At 45.4% G+C, this 25,531-nt stretch overlaps 1 protein-coding gene across 7 annotated transcripts in view; it reads left to right on the top strand.

Moving 5' to 3' along the window:
• Positions 1-24,767, top strand: part of LOC148028691 (phytyl ester synthase 1, chloroplastic-like) — an 89,777-nt gene extending 65,010 nt beyond the window's left edge. For 2 of the 7 annotated variants that reach the window (XR_015692315.1, XR_015692311.1), the window contains 8 exons: positions 22,954-23,010; positions 23,091-23,197; positions 23,421-23,558; positions 23,664-23,760; positions 23,913-23,928; positions 24,025-24,089; positions 24,278-24,524; positions 24,603-24,767. Coding sequence is in view for 2 of the 7 variants with exons in the window: in XM_087687481.1 (XP_087543607.1) it covers positions 22,954-23,010; positions 23,091-23,197; positions 23,421-23,558; positions 23,664-23,760; positions 23,913-23,928; positions 24,025-24,089; positions 24,420-24,494 (555 nt within the window). In the remaining 5 variants the exon portion in view is untranslated. Of the gene's footprint in view, positions 1-22,953; positions 23,011-23,090; positions 23,227-23,420; positions 23,559-23,663; positions 23,801-23,912; positions 23,929-24,024; positions 24,525-24,602 lie in introns of those variants that run through there. The other 5 variants (XM_087687481.1, XR_015692312.1, XR_015692313.1 and 2 more) reach the window with 5 other exon arrangements.
• Positions 24,768-25,531: the final 764 nt, after the last annotated feature.

Here is a 25,531-nt window from a genome sequence, read left to right as displayed (position 1 = left end):
ACCTCAAAAGAAGAAATAGGCGAGGGTTTTGATTCATGCAACACAAAAGAATTGTACAAACCTGACATTGGACCTGGCTGAGATAATGAAGATGGATCGCTAGACGTTCCAAATGCCGTATGTCCTCCATGATCGAAGAGGTGACCAGCCTCACCAACCGGTCCGGATGTGGTAGCAAAATTGGTAGGAGGGGTGTAAATATCACCGTACTTGTTGTGATAGTACTCCTCAAAGTCCTCCTATGTCATGTTAGTGAAATCTGGTGAAGGTGGAGTGTTGTCCTCCTCACCGAGTCCATAATGCCGTCTCAGGGCCTCCAATGATGGAGAAGCCTGATAAGACATCATAGGAACTGGAGAAGAAGGTGTGTGGGACATTGTGATTCGGTTACGAGTCGTATTGTGTGGCTCGCACAAAGACTAGCTCTCAACAATATCCGCAAGATACTCTTTACAAGAGCACCGGCTCTGATACCATGTTAAGAAGACTGCTAGGGTTTGTACTGAGGACACATAGAGTGTAGGACCACGACAAAAACACAAAGACACAGACACAGACACAGACACAGACAGAGAGGGCAAAACTCAAACCCTAAACGCAAAACTCAAAACTCAAACACAAAAACTCAAACCCAAACAGAAGAAGGGAGAGAGAGAACACAACTTTGAAGTGAATGAATGCTGTAAATGAATGTAAGGGTGTATAGTGTGCTCAAGGGTAGAGCAATGTCGGAGTGTGATGTCCACTGAAGACGGATCCCAAGTCTGTGACCACCAATCGGAGGGTAGGAGTGCTGAATAGTGAATGGCAGCAAGCTGGTCACCAAAACGCAGCAGTTTGGAGACTGGAAACTGGTAAATGTAGCAGTGTACCACCGATCGGGGGCTGGAAACTGTGCACAGTCTGTTTTAAACAGCAGGCTGAAACAGTGTCTGAGAGTGTCAAGGCTTGCAATGCTGAAAACGCAGGCTGGCTGACCCTGGAGATGATGGACAGCAGGCTGAACAGCAGTCTGGGACAGTTTGGAGTAGTCGCCAGTAGCTAAGAGCTGTCGCCTACAGCAATGGACAGGCTGAAGATGATGTGGCTGCAGTCGATGATGGCTAGACAGCAGATGGAGGCAGGCTGCAGGTTAGAAACTGGGCGCCAACAGCAGTAGAGGGTGTGTGGGCTGGTGTAACTTGCAAACAAGGATGATTGTTGAATGGGGGCAGCCTGTCTATTTATAGATGTGGAAGGGCGCCCCAAAAATTAGGGTTTCCACTAAACTTTCTCGAGCTGCTCCCCGTTTTAGGGTTTCCACTGAACTCTCTCGAACCGCTTCTCGTTTTAGGGTTTTACTCTAAAAGAGCATTTTTATTGTGTTTTGGGCCTGTTTAAGAGGCTAATCAACAAGTAATGCATATTTTAGCTCAACATAGCCTATCATCCTCTCATGGAGTGGTAAAATTCTCAATAATTTTTAGAACATTAGGACAAGTTACAACTCTAAGCTCTCTTACTCACTACCATTTAGGCCAATTGGTAAATGGGTATGTGAGTTAGATAAAGTCTAAGCCCTAGGGGCAGCTCAAGGCTGGCCTACTCGTATGGGACGTTGCATGGTGCCTTAATGATACAAAACATAGTACAAAAAGAACTCTTCAGCTCTCTTTTACCATTATATCTCCTCATCATCAACTTCACTCAGAGCTTAACCCTTCTCAATGTAAAATTGCATGGCAGAGTGAATAGAATCTGAGCAAAAAATAAAGTAGACAAAAAGTGGGATTCCTTTATTTGTAAACCAACTGATACAATGATAGCTTCACATGTGCTCTTTCACAATGAATTTATTAGATGTCTATCTAGACGGATTCTAGGGTGAAGAGCTTAAAGCTTGTTGGATGAACTCTTGTTGGGTAATGGGTCATCATGATTCTCAGAGGGTCTTCTTTTTATAGCCCACGAATATGGTAGGTCGGTTTGATTGGCATATGCTAGTTAGCCATGGAATATTCCCTTTACCACCAGGGAGTCAACAATATTGCACCCAAACCCTTGCTAGGGGATGCCTTGTGACCATGATTGGGCCACCTCCAATGCCCTTGGGACCCAAAATATGTGTCTTGATAACTCCCACACCACACAAGTCAATGTAGTGTTGAGATATCGAGCTCCACTCGTGATACGCTAGGGTGACCGTTGTGTATTTATGTCACCGACTTGTCAGTTGCAGACGCGGTTGGTACACCGCCCATGAATAATAGCTACATGACAGCTATCCTTATCTACTCTAGTTCGTGGCTCAGTTAGTATGCCACCTTAGTTAGTTGAGTTTGGTTTGAGATCTATATGTAGGGTTCTTCTATTTCTTTGTATGAGAGTTCTTTTGGCTTTCACAACTAAGAAGAGGAAAACTGTTTTCAGCCTCCATCCTTGTGTGTATTCTTCCATTGTGTAAGCAAGAAAGCTACAAGTGAGACTCCTTCCTTCTCTCCCACAATCTTGACATGGTATCAGAGCCTTGTTCGTAGCAAGGAGCTCAAGAAAGCAAGCCAAGCTCGCGGTGTTCTGGTAAGAGGAGCAGTGTTGCTTTCATTTTCTGTTTTGGGAGCAGATCTCTGCAGGTAGCATAGCCGGAAATTGCAAGAGTGCATTGTCTCAGGTTGAGACGCCCTTCGCGGTGAAGCAAGAGGGCAGTATATGCTGCGGGACAGGGCTTTAGCCCTTGGCGACCGTGTTTTTTTGATTTGAGGCCATTTCGGGGCCTGTTTTGGAGGCGGAAGTTTTCTGCACGCACTCAGAAAAAGGCCCAGTTTTATGCTGTGCGACCACTGTTCTACAGGTCAGTGAAAAGTTACCACAGAAATTGCATCGTATGCTTATGTGCAGAGACATTGGGAGTTACAAAATCATCCTTGGTTTCTGTTTATGCAAAATCGTCACTAGGAAGTGACTGTGTGGTCAAATATCACTTTCGCCAGTTTTGCAGATTTGCCCTTGTGAGGGTAAAACTGTGTTTTTTGCAGTGACAGAATTTTTTGCAGTATTCTGTAATGGCGTCTGATTCTCTTTCACAGATTGTCACTGAAAAGCTTGACAAGAACAACTTCCAAGCATGGAAGTTTAGAATGACGAATTTCCTTATGGGAAAAGGATATTGGGAATTTGTTGCAGGAAATGAAGAACGAGTTCTTCCTGATGTTCCCAATCAACAGCAAATGCAGGCATTTAAAGCATGGCATGAGAGAGCTAGGAAAGTTATGCACTGGCTGTCTATCAGCATTTCAGACTCTATGATTGTGCATATTCAGGATGCAAGTACGCCAAAGGAGGCATGGGATACTCTGTCAAAGATGTATAGCACAAATACGCAAGCCAGGAAAATGCAGCTCAAGCAAGAGTTGCACAATGTGCAAAGAGAAAATATGAGCATCAATGACTACCACATGAAGGTGAAGAAGATTGCAGATGCACTTGCTTCCATTGGGTCGCCAGTGGAAGATGATGATTTAGTTTCTGTGACCTTTAATGGTCTAGGAAAGGATTATGCACAGTTTCAGACATCCATTTCAGTTCGTGAAAGATTTCCTGATTTTGAGGAGTTGATTGCTCTTCTAATTTCTGAGGAGCAGAGAAATGGTGGTGCATCTTCTTCAGGAGGAACTTCAAAAGAAACTGTCTTCTACTCAAATGCTGGAAGAGGTAGAGGCAGAGGTAGAGGAGGCCGATTTGGAGGCCGTGGTAGAAATCAAAATATGCAGCAAACTCAAGAAAACCAGTCCTATGGAGGAGGACGTGGCAACTCTAGAGGTAGGGGGAGCCAAAGAGGTCATGGTGGATGGCAAAGAGGTCAAAATGCAAACAGTAATGTTGAATGCTACTACTGTGGTAAAATGGGTCATATGGCTAAAGACTGCTATAAAAAGCAGAATGACATCATGAATGGAAAACTGCAACAAGGGAATTATGCATCTTCTAGTAGACAGGGTGATGACAGAAATGAGCATTTGTTCATGGTACAGTACATGAACAATTCTATGACAAGTGCAGAAGAAAGCAATGATGTATGGTATGTTGACTCAGGTGTATCAAACCACATGACAGGTTATGCAGAATGGATGGACGATGCAAGGAAAATGGAAAAACCAGGATTTGTGGAGACTGGTGATGATACTGCACATCCTATTATGCAGATTGGAAAAATTCCCTTGTCTATGCAGGATGGAAAAAAGAAATACTTGTCCGATGTATTTCATGTTCCAAATATCACCAAGAATCTGGTTTCTGTTGGTCAAATGATTGAGCAGGGCTTGCAGGTCAGATTTAATCCTCATGGATGCTTTGTTGAGGATATTAAAAATAAAGGTCGCTTGATAGCAAAAGGAAAGAAGAATGGCAGAATGTTTACGTTGGATGCAGACATGTCTGAATTGAGTGCAGCAATGTTTGCACATGGGACCGGTGTAGTTGCAGATATTGATATCTGGCATAAACGCATTGGTCATGTTAATATACAGCGACTTAAATCAATGCAGGCCCAAAACATTGTTGCAGGATTGCCTAAATTCAAGGTTGTAGAAATGCATAAGGTATGTGAAGCCTGTCAGTTTGGAAAACAGGCAAGGAAACCATTTCCTAGACATGTTCAAGAGAGTAAGAAGCCATTGGAATTAATCCACTCTGATGTGTGGACTACTAAAGCTGCATCTCTTGGAGGCTGTCATTATTTTGTCACTTTTATCGATGACTATAGCAGAAAAGTTTGGGTGTATTTTATGAAAAAGAAAAGTGAAGTTTTTGGGCATTTCAAAACTCTTAAAGCTATGGTTGAAAAAGAAATAGGTCTGCAGATAAAATACCTAAGGTCAGATGGAGGGGGAGAGTACCTCTCAAATGAGTTTGCAAGGTTCCTGCAGGAGCATGGCATAAAGCAGCAATATTCATGCAGTCATACCCCACAGCAAAATGGAATTGCAGAAAGGAAAAACAGGCATATTGGAGAGGTATCTCGTGCCATGCTCAACGAAAAAGACTTGCCAGATTTTTACTGGGCTGAAGCAGTTGCTACAGCAGTCTACATAATGAACAGGACTCTCACTGCAGCAATACATGGGATGACTCCAAAGGAGAGGTATATTGGTAGGAAACCAGATATTTCTCATTTGAAAATTTTTGGTTGCATTGCCTATGTACATGTGCCAGATGAGTTGAGATCCAAGTTGGATCCAAAAGCTGAGAAGTGCATCTTTATTGGTTACTCTCTGCAGCAAAAAGGGTATAGATGCTATAACCCTTCTACTCGTAAGTTTACAGTGAGCAGAGATGTTGTTTTTGATGAGATGAGTAGCTGGTATAAACCAGTAAATGTAATTGATGATGTAGATGCACAAAATGGTAATACTGCACAGAATTCACAGCAGCAGTCACAAAATAGTGGACCTGGAGCGTCCTCTAGCAGTGGTTCACATTCTTCACCATGGACAGGCAGATTGAGATCAGGAGAATCTTCTCAAAGCAATGTAGATAGTGGTATGCAGGTGTCACGAAAAGGAAAAGAGAAGGTAGATCAGCCCATGTTTGATGTGAATACAGGTCACTCTTATGTGGATGGTGAATCCAGTGGCTCAGAACAGAGCATTGATAATGAGTTGGGTATTCCTTCTATTGTTACACCTAGAGTAAGGAAGACCAGGGATGTTTTGAGAGCACCTGGGAGTGAGCCTACTTTGCGCAGGTCTACGAGAGCTAGGTATCCTGTGGATAGGCTGAAATATGATGGATTTACAGCCATTCACTATGCATATATGGTCAAAGTGATACAGGAACCAGAACCCACTTCTTTTGAGCAAGCCATGGGAAAAGAAATATGGGAGAAAGCCATGGATGAAGAAATGGATACCTTGGAAGCAAATGCTACATGGGAATTGGTACCTTTGCCTAAAGGTAAGAATGCAATTGGCTGTAAGTGGGTTTATAAGGTGAAGCACAATGCAGATGGTTCTGTGAACAGATACAAGGCAAGATTAGTAGTCAAGGGGTATGCACAAACATATGGCATTGACTATGAAGAAACATTCAGTCCGGTTGCAAGGATGGCAACCGTAAGAGCAGTCATTGCTATGGCTGCATCAAAGGAATGGTCTTTACATCAGATGGATGTAAAGAATGCCTTCTTGCATGGTGATTTGCAAGAAGAGGTATATATGGAGCAGCCACCAGGTTATGTGCATGCTGTTCATCCTGAGTTTGTTTGCAGGTTGAAGAAAGCCTTGTATGGCTTGAAGCAAGCACCTAGAGCATGGTCTGACAAGATAGGACAGTATCTTGTCACTATTGGCTTTCAGATTTCCAAGGCAGATTTCTCACTCTATGTGAGAAAAACAGAGAAAGGTATTATGCTACTTGTCATTTATGTTGATTTGATTATGACAGGTGACAGTGATGAAGATATCCTTCATGTGAAAATGCTATTGAAGCAAAAGTTTGAGATGAAGGATTTGGGAGAGCTGCGTTATTTCTTGGGCATTGAGGTGATTAGATCGCCAAGTGGGATACAGCTCTTGCAGAGGCAGTATGGATTGGACATGCTGTCCAAATATGGGATGACAGGCTGTAAGCCTATTTCAGTTCCTTTGGAGCAGAATGTGAAGCTGAGCGCAGATGCAGGTGAGCTTCTGGAAGACCCTACTGTGTACAGACGCATAGTAGGAAGCTTGATTTATATGACTATTACCAGGCCAGATTTGAGCTATGCTGTTGGATTGGTAAGTCAGTTTATGCAAGCTCCAAGGAAACCGCATTTGGATGCGGCTAGACGCATACTTAGGTATGTGAAGTCCACATTGCAGTATGGACTATTTTATGAGACTGGGGTTCAGATACAGTTGCACGGATACACTGATGCTGATTGGGCTGGTAGCATTTCTGATAGACGATCTACTAGTGGATATGTGTTCTCTTTTGGGAGTGCTGTAGTCACTTGGAGCAGCAAGAAACAGCCTACAGTTGCCTTGTCGAGCACAGAGGCTGAGTACAGGGGTGCAGCAATGGCTGCATGTGAGGTAGCTTGGTTGCATAAGCTACTTTATGATATGCATCAGTCTACAGATGGGCCAGTTGTCATTTATTGTGACAACATGAGTAGTATACACTTGGCAAATAACCCAGTCTATCATGCTAGAACAAAGCACATTGAGGTGCATTATCACTATGTGCGGGAGAGGGTTTTACTAGGTCTTATTGATCTAGTTTATGTCAGCACAGAGGATCAGGTAGTTGACATATTCACAAAGGCATTGGACGCAGAGAAGCTGCGCAAGTTCAGAGACCTGCTTGGTGTGCAGGAATTGGGATTGAGCTCGAGAGGGAGTGTTGAGATATCGAGCTCCACTCGTGATACGCCAGGGTGACCGTTGTGTATTTATGTCACCGACTTGTCAGTTGTAGACGCGGTTGGTACACCGCCCATGAATAATAGCTACATGACAGCTATCCTTATCTACTCTAGTTCGTGGCTCAGTTAGTATGCCACCTTAGTTAGTTGAGTTTGGTTTGAGATGCATATATAGGGTTCTTCTATTTCTTTGTATGAGAGTTCTTTTGGCTTTCACAACTAAGAAGAGGAAAACTGTTTTCAGTCTCCACCCTTGTGTGCATTCTCCCATTGTGCAAGCAAGAAAGCTACAAGTGAGACTCCTTCCTTCTCTCCCACAATCTTGACATGTAGTGTACCTGAAGTCGCTATTATCTTAACTACTCTATCTAACTAGTACGCTTGACGCCTATATATCATCTTTTTACCATCCGGTCACATAGGCCTCCTTTGATATATAAGTTAGGACCTCACATGGATTCTACTCCTAATGGGGGCCTTACAACTTTGAACACCATGGATCAATGATGGCACCTTACATGGGTGGAGTATTGAGCATATCCTATCTAACACTCAAAAGCTATACTCCCATTTAGTAGAAAAAGACTAAGAATACATCCTAATTGAGAAAATCTAGTTCCATCATAGGTACCCTCAAGATAAAGTAAACATGATTCCATTACTCTAACTTCCTAATGTGTCTAATTCAATCCATCAAACGATCTCATTTTCCTAGGATATTATCATCTTAGAAACAATTGATAATTTGAAGTTATCTAATCTCAACACTAATTATCCAAGACTTCATCATAAGATTCTTTATAAGGGCTTTCCTCCTCTTTCCTTGAGACTATGAAAATATATGAATCTTTTCTGAGAAGAGTTCTAATGAGACATGGTTGCAAGTTCCCTTTTCTTTTTTGAGAGAAAAGAAACTTCTAGATATATATATTGGTTAAACTCCTAGGGATGCTAGAATGGATTTGAAAGCACAAGCCGTTCTCTAGGCAATATCATGTTGTTATTGTGCCTTTGCTTTCCAACCTAGTAAGACGACATAGGGAAATTTTTGACATGGCTTTAGTAGCTCTAGGCCTCATCAAGGCACCAATCAATTGCTATAGAGTTAGACCTCAATCTTCCTAGCAATCAACACACTTTTCTTTAATTTGTCTTAATGCGCTTCTTGACGATATTCATACTTGTATCTTTTGTGAGAGAACAAATTATGGCATAAAGCAATAAAATCATAACCAATAAAAAGACACGTCCACATGATTTGATATTCGAAGTAAACTAGAACAAAAGCTTGATTACAAACTCATATTATCACAACATACCCAAAAAAAGTTGTATCCTTGTGCGTTAAATTTGTATGTTTAATTATCCATTAAATTTTTTTCCTTTGTAGTTAAAAGATATCTAGAATAATGCAATAGAGGTTGTCATTGATGAGTGGTCATAAGTTATGGTGGATCCACTTAGTGAATTAGAATAAAGATGAATGTCTGTGAGTGAAAGGAACTCAAGTATCTGGCTGGTGGACAAATTGCTTGTATGTGGGTGGACCTCATCTGTATCCTTAGGGGCAATTCAGATGGTACGCATGACAAATGCCTTGCTAAAGCCACATGAGCACTTTGTCCTTTCTTCGACTTATTTGTGGCCAAACATTTGCTAGGTTATTGCCTTGTTGGTGTTTTCTTTCACCACTTTCAATTGGCCAATGATCAAACCCAGTGTTTCATTGCCTTTATTAGCCACCTGCAGAGAGCAGCCAGCAAGGGCTGGTCTAGGTTATTTAGTTATTCTCTTGTTTCTTTTCTTTTTGTCAAGAAAATTGCACAAAAAAACCTGCTTGCAGGGAGAATGACTTGTTACTTGTTTTGCTCTTTTTCTAGGCCCCAAATGAGTAACAGACCAAATATGATTGCAATTTGTGTTCCAGGATTTGTGACACCACAAATGACAAATAATACACATAACTGTTCACCGGAAAATGTGCTACATGTCAAAATATATGATGTTAACTTTGTCTCCTAGACCCACTAGACATGGGGTTTTTTCTCTACTTGTCTGAAAATGTTTTTTTTTTTTTTTTGGCAAGTAAAATGTGGCTGATTATATTACTTAAAAAAACTGATTACAACAGAGTGCTCATGCTCAACAGACTAGCTGGAGCTGATGCAAAGTCACCAATACATCATGTATACAAGCCTCTCAAGGTGGTCTGGGGCCAAGAAGCCATGGGGGGGGGGGGGGGGTTGTATATCGCCAACTGGGGCTGCCTGCCTGCATCATGAAGAATAGACCCTGACCGCCCCAAGTGCGCATGAAGTGACCTCGGAGCTCCTGACGAGCCCTAGACTCACCTTGCACTTGGTCCCATTAGCCGCGGAGGGAGTGGATAATGGAGGTCCAGAGCTATGCTAAGGTCGCATGTGTTGAAAGTCTCTCTCTGCCGAAAGCCTCCTGACACCGCGCCTTCCAGATATGCCATCCAGTAAGGCTTCCTATGATCTCCCATACCTCTGAGTGGTTCGCTGTGGGCTCCAGTATCTGGCGGATGGGGGCGGATGGTTAGAGCCTTCAAACCGACCACTGTGCACGACCCTGCCTTGATATTGAATATCGTGTCCTGCATCTCGGCCTCATATAAAAGGTGACGGCGTTGGTTGACTACCTGCCAACAAAAAGCTCCCCATGAGATACATCCCAGGCTGGGTGCTATACGGCGAAGGGTGTGGCATGCTCCTCTCCACACGAGCTGCGCCTCCTCATATGACCAAAGGCAGTGCTTTAGGGTTTCAAGAGGCTGCTGTATGTAGCACTTACAATCTTCCTCCTTCTGCATCTGGGCAAGCCAACTTCCCACCTCCAAGTCTCCATGTGTCACCAGCCATATGTTGGGGGTAAAGGCACCTTCGCCTAGCTGCCCGTGTATTACTACACTGACAATACCCTCCATTGCACACTGCAAGTGGCGGGGGACCCGCCACAGTCACTTATCTTTATTCTTTTAGTGACAGTTTGAATAAAGGAAAGCCCGGCCACACATTGTGGTTGTTGGAGTTCCCATTTCTTGTCTCTCTTTCTTGCTCTTGCTCTCCCGCCATAGCTCTCGCATGCAAGCTTCGATCCTTCTAACCTTTCAACTGGTTTCAGAGCTTGACTTTTGACCTTCTGAGCTTGGTTCGTGGCGTCTTCAGCTTCCATTCGAATCCCTACACTCATCGGGTCTCCATCCCGGCAGCCATAGCCGACTCCCTCGAGCTCCCGTCACTCCCCGGCGCTTTTGGGCACCCTCAAGGCATCGTATCAAAGGTATACACTCACTCTCTTCAGGGTTTATACTGGTTACAGGTCATGCAGGAAAGGGGCAGCCATTAGTGAGCTCCCGTTTGGAGTTTGAAGCTCCCCCTTCAACTTGGCTTGATCAAGCTTTGTCAAGGCCTTGTCATTGGCTTCTTTGGCCCCTTTGGGGCCCTTCCCATAAGCCATCTGCTGCCATGTGGTCAAGAGGACCCCCCAGCCCATTCACGCAGGCTGCGCCATCTGTCCCAACTGTTCGTGATTTTCTTCAGCAGCCCCCCCTTCCTCCCTGGCACTTTAAGGCAGCTTCACAAGTCATTTTCACTTGTCTTGACCCTTGTTTGAGCTCTCGGGCATTGGCATTGAGCTTGAGCTGACCTTGAGTTGATTTACCTCAGATTTGGGACTGTATAACCAGTCCATAGACAGGCCAAAACAGGGCAGCACTTATCTCTTAAAGTCTATGCGTACCGGGATTGATCACTTGATGCATATTGATGCCCGGATGATGTCTACATGTATGGAGATGCTATGTTAATGGATTGCCATTATTTTGGTACTGATTTGAGGCCTGAAATACTCAATCTGGAGTAGTGAATGTCTACTATAAACAGTTGAGCTGAAGCTATTCTAGTCATGTATGCTTATGCCTATGCTATTCGGGTCATGTCTTGGAGATGTACATTGATGTATTGACCATTAGGGATTGGAAAAGAGTTCGACATTGCTTCTTAATCATTGGTTGAGCTTGAGCTCCGCTTTCCATAGCATTTTGGTACCGATTTGAGGCATGAAATACTCAGTTTGGAGCAGTGAATGTCTACTGTAAACAATCGGGTTGAAGCTATTCTACTCATGTATGCTTATGCCTATGCTATTCGGGTCATGTCTTGAAGATGTACATTGATGTATTGACCATCGGGGATTGGAAAAGAGTTCGACATTGCTTCTTAATCATTGGTTGAGGTTGAGCTCCGCTTTCCATAGCATTTGGATATTTATCTTGGATGTATCTTGGCACTTATCGTCTATGCTTGACCACTTTGAACATGCACTTATGCTCATATCACCTACCTATGTCAGTTACATTGTTTGAGCTTGGATGCTATTGGAGCTTTACTTGGGCTTGACATTCGATTGTTTGAAGCATATTTTGGAGATTTATTGGCTTGCCAGAGTTTATTTTGGGATATACTTGATGTCTATGGATGCTACATATGGATGTCACACCGCTCCATGTCGGGGATATCTCATTGATGCTTGATCTTGGACACTTGTCATTGGTGCTTGTACATGCTTTGTTCGAGCTTTGTTCCTTGATATTTACGGCTTTTGTGCCAGTGGGAGCGTCTTTGGATGCGTTATCGACATTGAGTGGACGGATCTTATGCTATTTGAGCTTTTGAGACTATTTGGGATCTCTTACCTTTGGGATGATGCATGGTTCATATGTCTTGGTTCATTTTCGATGCTTATGAGCTGACTCTCCGACTTGAGTCCCTCTCTTTGTGAGCTGACACCTACTTGTATCAAGTCTTGGCAATGGCATGAACATTTTGCTCCGTTGACTGGGGGGTGTGCCTACTCATTGGCAGATATTTCATGACATGTTTGGGTGTTGGATTCATGCTTATCGATTGTCATATACCTATGTTATGCCCGCATGATGCTGGTTATGGTCTTGGCAGTATATGATTGACTTGGGATCCGCTTTTGGCACAGTTAGCTCTCATTTACTGAAATCTGTCATTTATTACAGCAAGATGAAATCTGTAAATTTTGAGCACTTCTATGAGGGTAATGCTTACTATTTGATGTTATCTTGGTCATACTTGGTGGACAGGTGTTTCTCTTGGTGAAATCCACCCTTTTAGCCCGTTTTAGCAATGGTTTTAGTGCATTTTCTGCTAATTATAACAATCTGCAATTTTACATTTTTGCTTTGATTTGGGACAGTATGGTTGGTCATTTGAAAGACACAGCTCTCTTTAACATTGCTAAGTTGGATGGTACCAACTATGGGTATTGGAAGTCCCAAATATAGCAGGTTTTGGTGTAGAAGTTGCAGATTAAATCCTTGCTTTTCAAAGGTGTCAAACCTGAGGATATGGATAATGATGTTTGGATGGAAGTTGATGAGCTATGTAAGTCTACCATTATTTTGTCACTCTCAAAAGAGATCTATCATAATGTTGTTGAAGATGAGAATCAGAGTGCATGGGATTTATGGGAGAAGATTCAGGAGCTCTATGTGCAGCAAAGTCCTGCGTCACAGATGTATTGGCTGAAGCAGTTAATGGACCTTCGTATGAAGGAGGAGACCTCTCTTTTATCTCATTTCAGTTAGTTTCATGCTATCATGAAGAGTCTGTTGTCACAGGGTATTGAGTTTAAAGACAACTTGCACCCGTTGTTTCTGCTTGGCACCTTGCCTGAATCATGGGCCTTCCGTACTGCCATATGCACGAACAAGCTTGATGGGCTGAAAATCAAAGATGTTGAGAGTGCTTTATTGACTGAGGAAATCAACAGGAGAAACAATGATGCTTCCCGCTCTTCACATGCATTGACCGTTAGAGGTGACAGACGTGGCAGGCATGATAATGATCATAAGGGCAGGGACTCTTAAAAGTCCAGGTCCAAGTCACGTGGTCGCAGTAAGTCCCGTGGACGGAAGTCTAATCATACCTGTCATTATTGTGGGAAAGCAGGATATATTAGGCTACAGTGCCATAAAATGCGCGATGATAACGCAAGGAAAAGAGAAAATAAAAAGTGCAGGAAAAGTCTTCTGAGCGCAGTATTGTACCTGCAAAGTCCAGTGTGAAGATAGAAGAGGTTAATGTCATGCAGGCCACTGATTCAGATGATGATTACATACTTGCAGCTTCTTCATGTGATGCCTTACAGACTTCTGAGATACATTCTATACATGTGCAGTGCTGGCTCTTGGATTCGGGTGTGTCCTTTCATGTGACACCCTGTAGAGATTGGTTTCATACCTATCATACCATGTCTGGTTCTGTGTGTCTTGGTGATGACAGGTCTCTTGATATTATGGGCATTGGAGATGTTAGGCTGCAGTTTTCTTCTGGCAGCTCTTTTGTTTTGCATGATGTACGTCATGTATCTGTGTTGACTCACAACCTTATGTTAGCTGGACAGCTTAATGATGCACGGTATTTTGTCTCTTTTGGAGACTCTGCATAGAAGATTACTCGTGACAGGCTTGTACTTGCAAGAGGTGTCAAGTCTGGCAGCCTCTATCTCTTACTTGTATCAGGAGCTACATTGGATCATGTTTTGTCTGTGGGTTCTATTCCCTATGTATCCCTTTGGCATGCTCGTTTGGGGCATATGTCTCTTAAAGGAATGAAAATGCTCCGTGCTTTGCAGTATCTTCCGCCTTTTGATTCTTTGCATTTTGATTCTTGTGATCATTATTTGTATGGTAGGAAGACTAGAAATACGCATAAAAAGTCTGGTAAGAAACACATGGGTGAGCCCTTGGCTCTTGTGCACTCAGATGTATGTGGGTCCATGCCCTGTCAGTCACTTGGTGGGGCAAAGTACTTTGTTACTTTCATAGATGATTACTCACGTAAGGTTTGGGCTTATCCCATAAAGAGAAAATCCGATGTCTTAGACACATTTCAGCGTTGGCTAAAGGCTAAAATGCCTAAGATCAGATAATGGGGGTGAGTATGTCTCACGTGCTTTTGAGCAGTTTTGTGATGAGCGGGTATTAAGCGTCAGTTGACCGCCCCTTACAACCCACCCCAAAATGGTATGGCTGAACACATGAATAGGACCATTCAGGAAAGGGTCTGTAGCATGCTTAGCCAGACTGGCTTATCACATCACTTTTAGGTTGACGCAGTTACTACTGCAGTGCATCTTATTAACAGGTCGCCTAGCAGTGGCATTGACTTTCAGGTTGCAAAGGAGGTATGGGCAGGCAAAAACCCCCTCTTATGATCATTTGCGTATCTTTGGCTTTGAGGCATTCTGCCATGTGTCCAACGACAAACGCTATAAGCTAGATCCTAAAAGTGTCAAATGCATTTTCATTGGCTATGGAGATGCAAAAGAGATGGGCTACTGTCTATGGAATCCGCAAGCGCGGAAAGTAATCCGCAGCCATGATGTCATCTTTTATGAGAACAAAATACATATGTAGCTTGAGAAAGTGGTTGAGGTACGCAGAGTTATCTTTCAGGAGGAGCCACTTGCTTCCGTTCAATCCACTCCACGGCCAGCTAGACAGCGTGCAGTATCACCTGATGCTCATGACCCAGATGTTAGACATGCTGATGTTAGACAGGATGTCGGTCAGGTAGCAGAGCTTGGATTGAGGCGTTCTACTAGAGATAGACGACCTCCTGACCGTTTTGCGCCCTCTATGGATTATGTACTGGTTATAGATGCAGGAGAGCCTTTCACTTACGATGAGGCTATGCGCCGAGGTGGTTGTTACTCTTGGGAGAGGGCTATGGAGTCTGAGCTTGACTCATTGCATAAAAATCAGATTTGGGATTTGGTTTCCTTGCCTCAAGGTAAGAAAGCTTTGCCATACAAGTGGGTGTACAAGCTGAAAAGTACCCCTAGATACCCCAAGCCGGCATACAAGGCTCGATTGGTTGCTAAGGGTTTTAAACAGGAGCATGGTGTTGATTTTGATGAAGTCTTTTCTCCTGTGGTTAAGATAACTATCCTATGCTTAGTCTTGGCCTTGGTTGCACAGCTTGACCTAGACTTGTACCAGATGGATGCCAAGACGGTTTTTCTACATGGAGACTTGCATGATGAGATTTACATGGAGCAGCCTAAGGGCTTTGCAGACCTTGGCAAGGAACACCTAGTGTGCAAGCTAAAGAAGAGTCTATATGGCTTAAAGCAGGCACCTAGGGAATGGTACCATAAGTTTGATGCATTCATACAGTCACAGGGCTAGAGCTGCAGTGCTATGGATCCGTGCTTATACACAAAGAAAGCCCGTGACGGTTTTTGACCGATTTTGGTACTCTATGTGGATGACATGCTTTTAGCAGGGATAGCTCATGAGGAGCTTGATGCTCTTAAGGCTCAGCTCAAGAAGAGCTTTGAGATGAAAAATCTGGGACATGCCTCTCATATACTTGGTATGCGCATTACGCGCGATAGATCTCAGGGACTACTCTATCTGTCATAGAGGGAGTACATTCATAAAGTCCTTGAGTGCTTCCGCATGCTGGATATTAAGCCTATTGGCTGTCCATTACCTTCTCATGTGAAGGTTTCACAGGCCGATTGTCCGTAGATAGATGAGTAGAGGGCCGAGATGGCCAAGATTCCCTATGTATCAGCCGTGGGTAGTCTTATGTATGCCATGATAGCCACCCGTTCAGTTGGGGTTGTGGCACGTTATATGGATACACCTGGCAAGAAACATTGGGATGCCGTGAAGGGTATCATGAGGTACCTGAAGGGCACAGCAGATATGTGTCTTTGTTATGGCAGCTAGGATACAGGAGTCGTGGGGTACACTGACTCTGATTATGCAGGATATGCAGATAGTAGAAAGTCCACTTTTGGCTATGTGTTCACTTATGCTGGAGGGGCTATCTCTTGGATGTCCAGGGCGCAGAAGTGTACGGCTCTTTCTACTATAGAGGCCGAGTATATTGTAGCCACAGAGGCTTGCAAGGAGGCTATCTGGTTAGGCCGTTTGATTGCAGACCTTGGTATCACAGATGCTATGCCTATACTGCATTCGGATTCTATGAGTGCCATTCAGTTAGCCAAGAATCCAGTCTTCCATGCGAAGACGAAACATATTGAGGTGAGGTATCACTTCATTCGCAAGGTCGTTGAGGACAGGTCTGTTGACCTTGTGAAGATTCCGATTGAGCAGAATCTTGCAGACTTGCTCGCGAAGAGTTTCACTACTGAGAACTTTGCCTTCCTCAGGAGATTGATGGGCATTGGATGAGATGACGTCTTTTTTCTCATCCTGTTGTACATGTGTACATGTTGTATTGTCTTTTCTTTTTTTTCTCTCTCTCACTGGGCCAGATTCGCCTTAAAGTGGGAGGTTGTTGGGGGTAAAGGTGCCTCTGCCTAACCGCCCGTGTATTACTACACTAACAGTACCTGCCACTGCACATTGCAAGTAGCGGGCGTCCGTCACAGTCACTTATTCTTTATTCTTTTAGTGACAATTTGAATAAAGGAAGGCCCGGCCACACATTGTGGTTGTTGGAGTTCCCATTTCTTGTCTCTCTCTTTCTTGCTCTTGCTCTCACGCCATATCTCTCGCGTGTAAGCTTTGATCCTTCTTACCTTTCACCATAAGAAGTACGACACCCTCCTCGGCCTCCAATTATTCCATAGGCGGCGTTAGAAGGTTCGTCGGAAGGGCTCCGTGATGTTGTGCTCTGCTCAATGCCTGCAACGTGACGGCGCCGAGTCCATATCCTCCTGCATCAGTACATGTCTGCCAATCCTGGCAGTGTACTCTAGGAATCTGGGTGGCTTCTTGGCGACCGCAGAGGCCGGCCATAGCCACTCTCCTGGATCCCACTCCAGCTCATCAAGTGGTCTGTCCTCCCAGTTCCAAAGGCGCCATTCCTGAGCTCCTTCCAAAAACCATAGGGATCCAGTTGCCATGTCTTCCCCTGAAGGTCGGCTATCCGAATCCTCCTCCACCAAAAGGGTGGCAATCCCCTCATCCTGCTGCTATCTGTCAAGGGCCAGACGTCCCCCCTCCTGAACGATGAAGAAAGTCCCTTGTGGGGTGCCACCCACTCTACCTGCTACCTGAAGGAGGATGCTTGCTGGTGAAAACCTAGTTGCCCATATCTCCCCGGGCTCTATTGGCTCTCGTATTGGGGGAGCAAGCCACTCCGGAGATATTGCTGTGTCTATCTCCCTTCTCCTCAACTCCACTCTTCTCTGGCAGCCTAATACTCGCTGCAACACCTCCTCGTCCGCCATCCTGTACACCTCCCATCATGTCTTGATGGTATGAGCCGGGCCGGTCTCCCACCCAGTCCACTGGATGTGGGGGCGTTCACCTATTTGTGCCCCTTCTCGATCTTTGACCTGGGGGTTACAGATCAACGGTTGACAGTCTATTTCCTACTGGCAGCCTGGGGGGCTCTGGATTAGGGTCTTTTGGAGGCCCTACCACATGCGGAGTAAGTTGCGAAGGAAAGGTGATCTGGGCAAACATGAAGATCCATCTCAGGGACGGTCTCTACTCTCCGCCAAGCCACGGTCTACAGTCTTGAAGGCCCTCCTGCAATAAGACCTTCCAGGTCTGCCCGCTTGGTGTGAGACTGCGGACAACTAGCTTGCCCAAGAGGGCCATACTCTGATACTCTGGGTCTATGATCCTAAGCTCTCCCTCTAACCTATGTCGTATGATGGTCGCCTACGCCACCTTGGCCTTGGAATCCCTGGAACCATCAGACCCCGACCAAAGGAAGGAAATTCCAAACTAGGCGGCGAAGCTGCACTATGCACGATGAGGAAAAGCACTAACACGAGGCGATGTACCAGGCCGTTGCTAGGAGGACTTGGTTAACCACTAGGGCTCGTCCGGCTAGTGAGAGTCGAATTGTGCTCCAGTAGGTCAGTTTCCTCTAAATAGAATCAAGGATAGGAAGAAACTGTTGGGCAGGAGTGATGTCGAGTCCCACCTGGAACCCTAGGTACCAGACGGTCTGCCCTTTGCTCACCCATCTAAATCCCAGGTGGACGCCCTACTCCGTGCTGGAGTCCGGGTCTGTGAGGAAACCAACTGACTTTCACCAATTGATTTTCGCTCCCACTGCAGGGCAGAACACGTCAAGAGCCAGCCTCACTCTCTCCAGCATCAACTCATCGTCCTCTATGTAGAGGGCTGTATCATTTGCGTACTCTTGAGTGTAGCAACTCAGTCTCCTCTCTCACTGGAAGTCGGAGGCTGCGTAATCCACTCACACGTAATCTGAGAAAGTGAGACATTGCCTCTGCGAAGAGTAGAAACATTATCGTCCTCTATGTAGAGGGCTGTATCATCTGCGTACTTTGAGTCTAGCAACTCAGTCTCCTCTCTCACTGGAAGTCGGAGGCCGCGTAATCCACTCACACGTGACCTGAGAAAGTGAGACATCGCCTCTGCGAAGAGTAGAAACAGGTATGGGGCCAGGGGGCAGCCTTGTCGAACCGATCTCTCCTGCCGAAACTTCTCCCCTCATCTTCCGCAATGAGAACCCTGGATGTGGCCGATCTGTACAGGGCGGAGACCTCACGAATCCAAGCCTGGGGGAATCCCAACCTCACCATGGTGTCCTCTAGGAAATCCCAGTCCACCCTGTCATAAGCTTTCTCGAAATCCAAGAGTAGTACGGCCAGTCTCTGCCCACTGTGCTGAGCCCACTTGTCGCCTCAAAGAAGGTAAATACATTGTCTAGGATGCTCCTATCCTGGATAAAGCTTGTATGTGTGTCATGGATAATATTTGGAAGCACGGGGCGTAGTCGCCTACCAATCATCTTTGCCAGTGCCTTATAGGTCACTGACAATAAGGTGATGGGTCTCCACTGGGAGAGCTCCAACCGGTCTCCCCCTTTGGGGAGAAGACTGATGAGGCTGCCGAGAGACTCCTTGGCATCTGTCCTGAAGTAAAAATCTCCTGGAAGGTCCTCAGTAGGGGGTCCTTCACCACTTCCTAGTAGGTAGTGAAGAAGGCCTTAGAGAGGCTATCCTCCCCCGGGCATTTCTGCCCATCCTGTGTATGGAAAGCCTCCTCTAGTTCCTTCTCTGTGAAGGGGGCTAGGAGGGAGCGTCCCATCTCCTCTGTGATGAGGGACGGGATGTGATCCCATACCTACTGTCTACATCTTTGTTCTCTAGTTGAAGCTGTTTCCTGCTGGAAAAGGCGCGTGTAATAGTCGGTGGCAATCTCCATCACCTCTTCTGGGCTAGAACAGGTTCTCCCATACTGATTCCGAAGGTTGCGTATCTGCTCTCTTGCGGTGCAGGGTTGGTGCACCTGGAAGAACTCCTTGCACATCGTGTCCCCCTTCTGCGTTGCTGCTCTATTGGCCCGCTAGGCTTAGGTGGGGGTGAACAGTTCCTAGAGATTGAGGCAGGCGGGCATTCCTTTAGTAAGTGTGCGAGCTGCTCGGAAGTACCTTCCTAACCCGCTAGGCTTAGGTGGGGGTGAGCTTATGCTCCTGCAGAAGCAAGATATTGATCCGTCTGGCAAGGGCAGGGTGCAGCTCTTGCCGAACAATCAACTTCCTAGAACCACGTGCCCCACTGTAGTGGAGACTATTCACATTCCAGGATGCAAGGTGTGGATGTTGCTGATCAGGAGAAGAGACTGAGGCATGCAAGTGCGCTTTGCTGCTGGTCTGGACGGTGAACTCAAGTCCCCCATGGTGGCCCTTAGCCGGACCATAGGGGTGATAGATGCTCCAGGTGGTGCTATTAGTGCATCTATCAACTATGCTGAGAATCGCGACTCTGTACACTGGTAGAAATGGGCCGCCTGTGCCGGGGGCCACTCGATCACGTCCCTCGGAGCTCTCCACTATGGGGGGGCTTGAAAGATAATGCTCAAGTGTGGGACCTCGGCACCAACCCACGAGTTAATGTCCATCATGCAACCAGGCCACTGTTGTGCAAAGAGTGCTAATCCTTCATCTCCCATCCACTGGGAGATGTGATCCGCCACCTGACTCTTCAACTCCTCCTTAATCTGTGTAGTCGTCCACTCCCCTGAGTGAGAGGACTGAAGAAAAAAGGCATAGTTTGGTCCATCCGGTGGTGCTAGTAGATGGATCTTGCCTCTCCTTGACTTACGAACCACGAAGATTCCCACCTCTAGAGGTAGTGGGAACTCTCCGCGCTCTGCAACTCTCATGTAGGACCATGGGCCACTATGGAAGAACTCCTGTGGCAATAGTTGTGCCTGTCTCGGGAAGGTGTGGCGGGTGGCAGGGGCGGATGAGCTGGTGGTTGTGTGGGAGGGGGAAGACTACTGGTGCGTGGAGGAGGTAGGTGTGTGTGGCTCATCACCTCCTGTGGGGGGGGGGGGGGGGGGCGGGTTTGGCTGGGTCACTTGAACCGGGTGCGGATTAGGGGGGTTGGTGGGGGGGAAGAAGATCGAGGGATGGTGGGATGGACCGAGATGCATGGTGGGTGTGGGGGGGGGGTGTGGGCCAAGGTCAATTTGGGGGGGGGGGGGGGGGGCATGGGATGTGGGGTGGGGTGGGGTGGGTGAGGGGACTGTGGGAACTTAGGCGAGGCAGTTTGTGGATGGGTGGAGGATGTGGGGGGGCTGTGGTCCTGTCGAGTGGGACGGACAAGGGGGGCCTATGGAGTGCTGTGTTGAGGGGGCGTCACTCGCCCGCCTGCACCCTGCTGACGAGGCTGTGTCTGATGAGCTGGCTGCGTCCCCCTTGCCGTCTCCCTCTCTTTCGTCTCTTGACCCGAGTAAAACCGTTGGCGTCCACTTGCGGGCCTGTCAGCGGAGCCGCCTTGGCTCCGAAACGCATACAAACTACTGCTTGATGCCCAAAATCGTGGCAGCGTAGGCACTGTCCTGATTGCCCAGTCACAATGACCTACTTCCTAAAGGAATGCCCGCCTGCCTCAATCTCTAGGAACTGTGGGATATTCTTGACCTCTTTCACTGCCACCCGTACCTTTGGGACTCCTGCTGCTGTCACTGCATCCGCGAAAGATAGTGCCGAAGAGTCGTCCAAAGTCTTCCACCAATTGGTGACACTCAATCGCCAGGCCGGGGAAAAGAAGGGTGACTGGGTGCCGAAGAAACTTGTTGTGGAGTGCAAACGCCTCCACAGTAAAGCCACTATACCAAGGGACCATGTATATGACCCCCTTCATGGAAGCATATGGTGCACTGGCGAGGGTAACTCGCGAGTTGCGTCAGCCGAGCTGAGCTGGACCATGAAGATCCCTTGGCCCAATAGGACCGCCTCCACGATGTGCACTGTGTCGATGCGCAGTGTGGAGTGAAGCCAGTTTCGAAGCTAGGCCCTGGTTGGGGAATGTCCTACTACCTGACCATAAATCGCTGTTTCCATTAGCTCCAGCTCCTTAGCTCGGATGGCTAAGAGCTGCTCCTTAGAGAGGACTACATGCAAGGTGTTTGACTGGGGGGCACTCATAGAGTGCAGCGGCATCTAACTGGAGGTTTCCATTGTGCATCCCTTCTGAGAGAACTACCAATCACGTCGCGGTGCTATCTGAGGGGGGGGAGTTGCTGTAGATAGAGGGAGCAACTGGGGGGTGGGGGGGATCAATGGCGGGGGGGGGGCAGTCACGCCTGGGTGGACAGGCAGGGGGAAGCGCCAAGCGGGGCGAAATGGACAGTCGTGTGGGCGGCCAGAGGTGGGGGACAGATGTCCAAGCGAGGGGCAAAACGGTCAGGCAGGGCGGAAACGGGGGGGAAGAAAACAGCCCATGATTTTGGGGGGGGGGGGGGGGGGGTGCGAACAGGCGGAGCGAGAGGCGTGATCCCCACTGGGGGGCAGGCGCAATCAGGCGGAGGCGAAGGGCGTGATCCAGACTGGGGGGCGGGCGCGATCAGACGGAGTGGGGGGGTAGAGCCAAATGACGTGACGGTGCTGAGCGCGATCTTAACAATATGAATTAATTTACTACAGGAGCTTCACTAGTTTTGTATGCGAGGTTCACAAACGGAGGTGTAAACACCCATGTTTCTAACACATAGGACATGATGTACAATCTTTTACTGGTCTATCTGTTAGAAACACCCATGTTGGAGGTCTATAACAGATATTTATAATCTATTACTGGCTCATGCTATTGTATTGAGCCATTCTTGTAGCTCTTTCTTGGTAGTTCATAGTCAATATTGTCAGATGTCTTTGTATTGCTTCTTTGGGAAAGAATGGTCGTGCACTACAGAAGTGCCAAGAGAGCAAGGTTCATGGACACTTGGAGCAATTAACACTATGAGTAATGGTGCTACCAAGCATTGCACTGCCTTAGTTGCTTTTCATCCATTTTATCTTGATAGGTCTTTTATACTGGTTCATAATCTGTGGATTCTCCAGTCTTGTATGCCCTATTTTTCCTAGGTTTCAATATGGTCAGCAGACTTATGTGTTCTTCCTTATTACAGGAGGACCAAATTTATCTGTTCAAACTTCAAAACGAGTTGGGCACTTAGTGTTGCAAACGTTTTACTTTTTGCTTTAATGGGGCATATTTGATGTAGTGATACTGGCATTCAATGGGTATGTTTGCTTTCACAAATGCAGGAGGGGGAGCATGTTCTCCTGTTTCCTGGGGGAGTCAGAGAAGTATGCAAGAGAAAGGCAAGTGGGTAGTGGTTTCTGCAAGGTTTCTGGTGTACTATTATGGATTTGTGATTTTGATGCAGTCTGTCCCATCATAGGGAGAAGAATACAAGCTTATGTGGAAGTCCACAGCAGACTTTGTTCGGATGGCAAGTCGGTTCCAGGCCATTATTGTTCCCTTTGCAACTTTGGGTGGTGATGATGCGTATGTCTTGGATACTTACAGTTGTTAATGTCAGCATCCAACTAGCTGGTTTTAATTTCTATTTTTACAGTACTTCTGTTAAACGTCAGCATTGACCCAACTGTGTCTGTCTTTTGAACTGTGCTTATGAAATTTATTATGCTTTTATGAAATCCTGGTGCCTTTTGAATTGTGCTTAATGAAACTTGTCATGCTCCTTATGTGTTGATGGTGCTATTTGCAGTTATAAAATCCTTTTTGATGGAGATGACATAATGCAATCTCCATTTGCACCAGTAGTTCAGAAACTGTACAGTTGGCTAGATATAAGCTTGGATACCGTTTATCCAGTGACTGCCTTTCCTGGAACAAATATACCCAGGTAGTCTTTGGTTATTGAAGAAGTTGAAAGATGATGATAATCTTTTTAGCTTATCACGTGTTCAGTTTTAATGTTGAGATGGTGTATATGGGCAACATTTTGCAGCTTACTTGCAGTTCCTAACATTGAACGTATTTACTTACATTTTGCAAAACCCATTGACACTGCTACATTTGAAGAAAGTTCAGGAGGACGGGAAAAGGTATATGCCTAAATGTATGCTCAACAGCATAATTAGCAAAGTAAGCATGTGAAGCAAGTGAACAGTTGAATGTTCAGGAAATTTCACTATAGTTTGCAACAAATGTGATATTAAGAGATTGACGGCCTTTTGTGTTTGTATTTGCACTGCAGTATGACAGGATGTACAGTAAGTTTCCATTCCCAGCATAGTCTCTAGTGTTCGTTGTAGAGAAATCTCTCATATGGATTCAGAGCTTCATTTAGTTATCTCGTTCAACTGCAGGCTTGGTGAAAAACAGGGTAGAAAAAGCCATTGACATGTTGAATGAAATTCGACTGAACGATCAGGTTTATGTATATCTTTAATGCATTGAATTGTGGTGGTCTTTGTATATATTGAGGAAGGTGTGACAGATTAACTGGGGCGTGGCATTATACCATCTAACGACTCTACTCTGGATGTCTTGATGGTGGCTTTTGTATTCCCGGTAGTAAGTACTTAAGAAAAGGACTGGCTTCTATGTTTCTTGGTGCAGTTCCATACCTACCATCTCACCGATTTGCTTGGCTTTGATCTAAATCAGATCAAAGGCTCTGCTTTTGAGCTTAGCTCTGACTTTTTGGGCTAGCTGCATGCATTTGCACGAACTGAAACTACATTTGGACGGAAATCTCCAGGAAAGAGACTTGCAGAAGCGATTGCTTGGAACAGTAGTGGAGCTGCTTCCAGATTTCAATAGAGCTAAAGCCTGAGTGGCATTCTGTCCTTTCAGTGAGATGATGGTAAATCCAAACAAGCCATAACATGCCATTATTGAGAACCTAGAATTGTAGAATAACTGAACTATCTTTTGATGGCAGCAAGGATAGCCTGATTCAGCTCCGGAAGCTTCATCCAGTTCTCTGGTTATGAACATAAACAAGTGTTCGTGAAGGTCTCTTGTGCCAGCGCATTGCCCATTTTGAGAGAGAGAGAGAGAGAGAGAGAGAGAGAGAGAGAGAGAGCATTCTCAATGGTCATGGCCATTCCTTGTGGATAAAGTAAAATGTAAAATATTGATTGTGCCATATGTCCAATCCACTCTAGTTAAATTGGGGTAAATTTTTAAAACTTTGAACAAGCAAGGCAAACCATTAACCTAAGCATACCCTTCCTCTTGATGCTAAAACAAACAGCAGTGTGGCAATGGAGGCCTGCTATATCCTCAATGTAACAGGACAAGGATTCATGATCAATGTTCATGAAAAGCTCAAGGTTTAATGTAAAATAAATGGCAAAAGTTCTAAAAAAACCTCTCAAACTGTACCAAACAAGGTTAAAAATCTATTAGCTTTGTAAAAATCTTAGTTATTAAAATAGTAAGTACATGTAAATTTGATTCAAGGTTCCCTCCAAAACTTTGAGTTAAAAGGTTTTTGTATCTCCTACCAAGAAATATTTTCATTAACATTGTTCATGATTGGTTCGATAACAAATATATTTTCCAAAACTGTGCCATATGTATTAAGTGATGTCATAAGACATAAACGAGCCAATGAGCTATACATTAGTTTCATAGGTTCTATGGAAAATTCATTGAAGATTTCTCATCTTGGTTATCATATCGACTAAGAACAAAGACAGATTCTTATCATAGTATGACATTTTAAGTCTTGCCAAAATATAGAACACAATATGCCTCTAACTAGGTTGGCCATCAAGCTTAGCCTTGATTAAGAATTAAACATTTATGTCACATTGTGTGTTTGGTACTGATTCAAATGGTAACAATATATGATTCCTCTTTTTT

The sequence above is a fragment of the Lygodium microphyllum genome, chromosome 11 (genome assembly GCF_053477565.2).
Source record: "Lygodium microphyllum isolate KBCC chromosome 11, Lygodium_microphyllum_v1.1.10, whole genome shotgun sequence".
NCBI lineage: Eukaryota > Viridiplantae > Streptophyta > Polypodiopsida > Schizaeales > Lygodiaceae > Lygodium > Lygodium microphyllum.
Note: the sequence above shows the minus strand (reverse complement) of the source record. Positions and strands in the feature narration are given on the sequence as shown.